Source organism: Sorex araneus, chromosome 2 (genome assembly GCF_027595985.1).
Source record: "Sorex araneus isolate mSorAra2 chromosome 2, mSorAra2.pri, whole genome shotgun sequence".
NCBI classification, from domain to species: domain Eukaryota; kingdom Metazoa; phylum Chordata; class Mammalia; order Eulipotyphla; family Soricidae; genus Sorex; species Sorex araneus.
This window is the reverse complement of record NC_073303.1, coordinates 239,472,731-239,480,266: the sequence shown is the minus strand read 5'-3', so window position 1 is coordinate 239,480,266 and position 7,536 is coordinate 239,472,731. Positions and strand designations below refer to the sequence as shown.

Here is a 7,536-nt window from a genome sequence, read left to right as displayed (position 1 = left end):
ATACCCGGTGATGTTCAGGGCTGACTCCTGGCTCTGTGCTCAGGGATGACTCCTGGTTCTGTGCTCAGGGCTGACTCCTGGCTCTGTGCTCAGGGTTGACTCCTGGTTCTGTGCTAAGGACTGACTCCTAGCTCTGTGCTCAGAGCTTACTCCTGGTTCTGTGATCAGGGCTGACTCCTGGCTCTGTGCTCAGGGTTGACTCCTGGCTCTGTGCTCAGGGATGACTCCTGGCTCTGTGCCCAGGGATCACTCCTGGCAAGACTCGGGGAACCCTATGGGATGCCGGGGATAGAACCCCGGTTGGCTGCGTGCAAGGCCAGCGCCCTCCCCATTGGACTATCACTCCAGCAAGTTTGGGGAGTTGAATTCCCGGCAGGCACCTTCTGTTTTCCCAGGCCTCCTGCTTCCTTCTCTCGCTGGGTCTCCCCGCACCTTATCCCGGAGCTCATCCTGACCCAAGCGCTTGGCTGACCGTCTCTGAGGTAAGTGCACCCCCCAGCTCAGCGGCTCAGACACTTGCTTTGCACTTGGCTGATCCGGGTTCGATCCCCGTCACCTCCAGAGGGTGATCCGTGAGCGTGAAGCTAGGCGGAAGCCCTGAGCACCACTGGATGTGACCTCCCAAAACCAACGACTATCCATCCCCCCTCCCCAAACAACAACCAAAAAATGCCTTTGGCAAAAAAAAAAAAAAAAAAAAGAAAAGAAAAGAAAAGAAAAGAAAGGGGAAAAAAAGCCTGCGTTCCCCAGATGATTCAGTGCAATTGTGAACCCTCAGTGATGTTTGTTTGGGGCTGCACCTGTGTGGCCTCACCACGGGTGACTCCTGGCTCTGCAGCAGGGACCTCTCCTGCCAGGGCTTAAAAGACCCTAGAGGTGCTGGATTTGTTTTGTTTTATTTTGTTTTTTTTTTTTTGCTTTTTGGGTCACACCCGGCGATGCTCAGGGCTTACTCCTGGCTCTGCATTCAGGAATGACTCCCGGCGGTGCTCGGGGGACCATTTGGGATGCTGGGAATCGAACCCGGGTCGGCCGCGTGCAAGGCAAACACCCTACCCGCTGTGCTATCGCTCCAGCCCCCCCCCCCCCCCCCCCCCCCCCCCCCCGGGGTTCTTTCTTTCCTTTTTTCCCCCTCGTTTTTTGGTCCAACCCCGGCAATGCTCAGGAATCACTCCTGGCGGTGTTTTTTTTTTTTTTTTTTTTTTTTTTTTTTTTTAATTGGGTCACACCCGCCGATGCTCAGCGGTTACTCCTAGCTCTGCACTCAGGAATGACTGACTCCTGGCGGTGCTCAGGGGACCCTATGGGATGCCGAGGATCGAACCGGGGTGGGCTGCTTGCAAGGCAAACGCTCTCTCCACTGTGCTATCGCTCGGGTTCTCCTGGCCGGGGTTTGAGGGACTCCCCGGGGATGCCGAGGATGAAACCCGGGCCAGGCCAACGCCCTCCCCGCTGTCCTGTCGTTTTCCAGGCCCTGGCTCTGGGCTGCTCTGCCGACCCCCCCCCACACACACACACACAACTCCTTTGTCTCGCAGGCGCCCATGGACAGCGGGGTGGCCCTGCCCCAGGTGGGCGCGCGGGGCGTGCACGCGCGGCGGCAGCGCGAGTTCACGCCCGACGAGAAGAAGGACTCGCAGTACTGGGAGAAGCGGCGCAAGAACAACGAGGCGGCCAAGCGCTCGCGGGAGAAGCGGCGACTGCAGGACGCGGCGCTCGAGGGGCGCCTGGCCGCGCTGCTGCGGGAGAACGAGGCGCTGCGGGCCGAGCTGCGCGCCCTGCGCCCGCGCGCGGGACTCGGGGCGCACGGCGGGGGCGCGCGCGCGCGGCCCCTGCACGCGCGCCTCTGGGACCCGCCCTGGCCCGCGGAGCCCGGCGCGGGGGGCGCCGAGCCCCTCTCCCCGCTGCCCGCCGCCTCCCAGGGCTGCCTCTTGAGGGCGGCGTCGTGCCCGCTGGAGGCCGGCGTTCCGGGCTGCTGCAGCTGCCTCCTGGCACACAGGTGGGCGGGCCTGGCCTCCCCCGCCAACGCCCCCCTGCCCGCCCCCCGGAGGCTGGACGTGGCCCTCCCCGCTACTTTCTTCAGCTGCCAGCTCCTGGACGGGCATGGGGGCCCAGGACCCCAGTTCAGGCCCTGCTGGGGGCTGTGGTCCCCCATCTCCGCGGGTTGTCCCGCCCCCGGGGCCTCGGAGATGTTGCTGAGCCCCGCGGCCGACCCCGTGGGGCTGTCCCTCCCCGGAGGGAAGGACCCCGAGGCCCTGGCTCAGCCATCTCTTCCCCACAAACTGCGCCTCAAGCCCTGCGTCGCGGGCAGAGGGAGCCGAGGGTGGGAGGGGGCGCGGGGCCCCCTCTGAGCGCCGTGCTGTGCAGGGCCAGGCGCCTGGAGGGGCCTCGCTGGGTTGTGGGTTTGTGCGCGTTCGCTTGTCCAGGCCAGACTGTTAGGACACCTGGGAGGGCTGGGCTTCTATTAGGATCATTCTAGAGCGCCTCCTGGCTGAAAATCTGGGCCTGGGACAGTCTTCAGCCTCTCTGCCACCCAACTAGCTCTTCACACTCCCAAGAGTGACCTGGCAGGGCAGGAATGAGGTCTGACTGTAGGAGATGGTTTGTATTTATCCCTCCCTAACCCCTAAACCCACCATCCATCTACTTACACACCCACCCACACATGCATGCATGCATGCGTGCACCCATTCACCCATCCATCCATCCATCCATCCATCCACCCACCCACCCATCTACTATTCATTCATCCACTATCCATTCATACACCTACCCATTCATCCATCCACTCACCCACCCACCCATTTACCCTCCCACCCATCCTCCCACCCACCCATCCACACATCCACTCACCCATCCACCCATCCATTCATCCACCCACCCATCCATCCACCCACTGACCCATTTACCCCCCCATCCATCCTCCCACCCACCCATCCACACATCCATTCACTCGTCCATTCACCCACCCACCCATCCATCCATCCATCCATCCATCCATCCACCCCCACACACATCCATCCATTCGCCATTCATCCACCCACCCACCCCCTCCAACAGCCCCCTCCAACAGTCACCCACCCTCTCATTCACTTAATCACTCATTCATGTACCCAGCTGTACATCATTCATCCCCCACCACCACCAAGTCTTTACAACTTATTGCTCACCCCCTCCCCCATCATGGTTGGATTCTCCTCCTTCTGTGCACCAGTGTGAAGATATCTTCTCAGCTCTGAGGGTCTTCCTTCCTTCCTTCCTTCCTTCCTTCCTTCCTTCCTTCCTTCCTTCCTTCCTTCCTTCCTTCCTTCCTTCCTTCCTTCCTTCCTTCCTTCCTCCCTCCCATCCTCCCACCCACCCATCTGGTTGAAGAAAGTAGCGGGGAGGGCCACGTCCCCCCTCCCTCCCTCCCTCCCTCCCTCCCTCCCTTCCTTCCTTCCTTCCTTCTCTTCCTTTGGTTTTTGGACCACACCTGTGGGTGCTCAGAGGTTCCTCCTGGCTCTGCACCCAGGAATTACTCCTGGCGGCGGACGCAGACCCGATGGGATGTCAGGGATCAAACCCGGATCAACCTCACGCAAGGCGAACGCCCTTCCTACTGTACAATTGCTCTGGCCCCGCCAAGAATCATTTATTTTTCGTTTGTTTATTTTGGGCGCCCACATCTGGCGGTGCTCAGGGCTTACTCCTGACTCTGTGCTCTGGGATCTCCTGGTGATGCTTGCGCAGCGGATTCAGAATGGACTGAATTCTAGGAGATCCTGCAACCAGTTTGTTTCCTTTTCTCCCCCTTCCGTGGCTGTGAATGCCCGAAATTCCCTCCCAGCTCCCGCCTGGCCCCCCCAGGGGTGTGCAATCAACAGGAAATGAACCTTTCCGCCTCCTGGTGCTACCTGGAGCCCAGAGGGACCGAACCCAAGACGCTAAGATTTCTGTCCGGTGCCAAGAATCTCCAGGTCTCTCTCCTGACTGAATCCTACTGATCCTGCACCCTGGATTCCAGAATTGTGGTCCACCTACAAGCGAGATCAGCCCTCCTCACCCCACCCCTACCCCCGGGCTCCTGCAGAATCACAGCCCCTCCCTCCACGCCTGAATCAAGACTCGGGCGGGAAGGAGATTCCCCCCAGGAACACGCGTCTGCACTGCTTTGATCCGAGCGGAGAAAAAAAGTTGGGGTGAAGGGGCCGGGGAGGGGAATACACGGGGGATGACCGCGGTGGTATCCCTCGAGTTGAAGCAGTTGGGATGCTGTGTGTGGGTTCACGAACTATTTATAAACAAGCGGGTGTCCCTGTGTCCCAATAAAACTTCATTTCCTGGAATAGAGGGGGTCAGATTTCTGGCCACGGCTGCTGATGGCGTATTGAGAGAGCCAGGAGCAGACTGCTGAGCCCCAGAATCTGTTCTTAGCAGACGTGGGCACTGCCTTTGGTTAGAATCAACTGTGTGGCCAACACTTTGTTTGGGGACTCCCCCGTTCGCCGTGCTCAGGGCTGACTCCTGGCTAAGTGCTCAGGGATTACTCCTGGCAGTGCTCAGGGGTGCTGGGAATCAAACCCAAGTTGACTGCTTGTAAGGAAAATGCCTTGACCATTGTACTGTCCCTCCTGCCCAACACTGAATTTTATTTATGTCTTTTTCTCAGGGGGAGGGGTATGGGCCATGCCTGGTGGTGCTCAGGGGTTACTCCTGGCTCTACATTCAGGAACCACTCCTGGTGGTGCTCAGGGGACCGCATGGGATGCCGCGGATTGAACCCCGGGTCAACCATGTACAGGCAAGAGCCCTACCAGTGGTATATCTCTCTGGCCCCTAATTTTTTTTCTTTTTGGGTCACACCTGGAAATGCACAGGGGTTACTCCTGGCTCTGTACTCAGGAATTACTCCTGGTGGTGCTCAGGGGACCCTATGGGATGCCGGGAATCGAACCCAGGTCGACTTCGTGCAAGGCAAACGCCCTACCCGCTGTACTATCGCTCCGGCCCCTACTTTTTTTTTTTTTTTGGTGACATCTGGTGATGCTCAGGACTAATGCCTTACTCTGTGCGCAAGGATCACCCCTGCAGGGCTTGGAGAACCAGATGGAGTGCCAAGGGTCGTGTTTGGGAGGACGGAGAAGTGGGGGTGTCTTGGGAGAGGCAGGGGTAGGTGGCCTTTTGCTGTGCCCACAGGGAGTCAGGGGAGAGCCTGGAGGAGTGCCTGTGGGTAGAAACTAGAGGAAGGGAACCACATCAGGGCTGGAGGGAAGAATGCAAAGGTCCTGGGGCAGGATCCAGATTGGTGTATGGCAGATGCACGGAGAAGACCCCAGGACTTTGGCCTTCTCTCTGAGTGATCTGGGGGTGCCGGGGAGTTTCTGCGCTTACTTTGACCGTCTCCCCCCACCAACCCCCAACCTCTACTGCATCCTGTGGTGTGTGAGGCAGAGTGAAAATAAATAAACTCACCACACAGGAGCTGGAGGGGGGCCCCCCAGTGTCTGAGAGAACGGGCGAGTGACCACAGTGTCACCATGAATCATCCGGCCCCACCTTCTGGGTCCCCCTCACCCACCGCCCCCCACTAACCCAGAGCCCAGGTGTTCATCCCAGGCTCGATTCTGCCCTTTTTTTTTTTTTTTTTTGCAGAGGTGCGGGCAGAGCTGCTCAGAGGCGGAATCGGAGTGCCCGGCACAGCGCATTCTAGCTTGGCTCTTCCTTGCCAGAGCCACCTTCCAGGAAAGGAACCGAGTTCAGATTCGAGGGGGTGGGAGGAGCCTGGAGGGATGACAAAACCCAGAAAAGAGGCTGAGGGAAGAATGGTCGGTACAAAGGTCCTGGGGCAGGGTCCAGGTTGGTGGGACTTTCAGGTGCAAGGGGCTGCATGGCAGGTGGTTGGGGGAGGGGGGCTGGAGCTGGAGGGGGGACGGTGCAGGGGGCGCTCAGGTCAACCTAGAGCTGCTGATAAACCTTGGACCGAGGCAGTGCCATGCGGTATACTCAGTAAAGGCTTATACCAACCCACAATTACCTTCAGCCTCAGGGGCTGTCACGCCAAAACCAGGGGGACCATTTCCTGCTCACCTGGCCTGAACTTTTTTCTTTTTTTCTGTTCTGTTTTGGACCATACCTGGCTCTGTGCTCAGGACTGACTCCTGGCTCTGTGCTCAGGACTGACTCTTGGCTCTGTGCTCAGAGATCACTCCTGGTGGTGCTGGGGGGACCCTGTGGAGTGCAGGGGATCGAACCCAGGTTGTCTTTGTGCAAGGCAAATGCCCTCCCCACTGGACTATTGCTCTCCAGCACCCCCCCCCGACCATACCCCCCCCGCCTCATTGTTCTTTTTATTGAGTCACTGTGAGTTAGAGTCACACAATTATTCATAATTGAGTTTCTGGTGTTCAACACCGTTTCCCTTCACCAGTGGCCACTGCTGTCCACTGTCTCCGTTCTCCCTCTCACCCCCTAGCCTGACTCTGGCAGGCACTATTTTCTTTTTTTCTTTGTTTTTGGGCCACAGCGGCAGTGCTCAGGGGTTCCTCCTGGCCCTGCACTCTGCACTACTGGCGGTGCTCAGGGACCCTATGGGATGACGGGGATCAAATTCGGGTCGACCTCGTGTAGGCAAACACCTTCAAACACCTTCCCTGCTGTCTATCACTCCAGCCCAAACAGGTCTTTTATTCATTCACTTGGTTATCACTTCATTTAGTCCTTCTTTCATCATTCATTCATTTGCACTTATACCAATCCACAATTCACACACTCATTCACCATATTTATTCATTACTCATTCATTCACTGTTCCACTCACACGTGCATCCATTCACTCATTCACCCATCCACTTATCCATCCATCCATCCATTCATTCATTCATCTATTCACTATTCATACATTCACTCACTCATTCATCCGTTCACTGAATTCATCCACTCTTTCATCCATTCAATCATTTCCTGACTCATCCACTCGTTCATCCATTCACTCATTCATTCTCTTATTCACCCATTCACCCACTCAGCCATCATCCATTCATTCTCCCGACTTTGCAAAGAGATTGGAAAAAAAAAAAAAGCAGTTCCGGGGCTCCAAGAGGGCACTAGCCTTGCATGTGGCTGACCTGAGTCTGATCCCCGGTGTCCCCTAGGGTCCCCCGAGCCCCACCAGGAGTGATCTTGAGCGCAGAACTGGGAGTCAGCCCTGAGCATTGACGGGGTGTGGCTGCAAGACAAATTAGGTAGAAAAACAATTTTTTGTCTTTTGGAGCCTGGGCTTTTGAGAAGCGCAGTTGAGGGATCAAACAAGCCAGTCAGGGGCTGGAGAGATAGCACATGGGCTGGAGCAATAGCATAGCGGGGAGGGCGTTTGCCTTGCATCCGGCTGACCCGGGTTCGATACCCAGCATCCCATAGGGTCCCCTGAGCACCGCCAGGAGTAATTCCTGAGTGCAGAGCCAGGAGTGACCCCTGTGCATCACCGGATGTGACCCAAAAAGCAAAAAAAAAAAAAAGAAAAAGTAACATGGAGCAATAGCACAGCAGGTAGGGCATTTG

At 57.4% G+C, this 7,536-nt stretch overlaps 1 protein-coding gene across 1 annotated transcript; it reads left to right on the top strand.

Moving 5' to 3' along the window:
- The first annotated feature begins 1,544 nt into the window (after positions 1-1,544).
- On the top strand, positions 1,545-2,563 carry NFILZ (NFIL3 like basic leucine zipper). The gene has a single exon (XM_055124691.1). The coding sequence runs from the start codon at positions 1,545-1,547 to the stop codon at positions 2,349-2,351; it is 807 nt and encodes a 268-aa protein (XP_054980666.1). The 3' UTR covers positions 2,352-2,563.
- Positions 2,564-7,536: the final 4,973 nt, after the last annotated feature.

Bases quoted from the DNA above. Each gene is read 5' to 3' on its own strand.
- NFILZ (XM_055124691.1), top strand. From the start codon at position 1,545: ATGGACAGCGGGGTGGCCCTGCCCCAGGTGGGCGCGCGGGGCGTGCAC.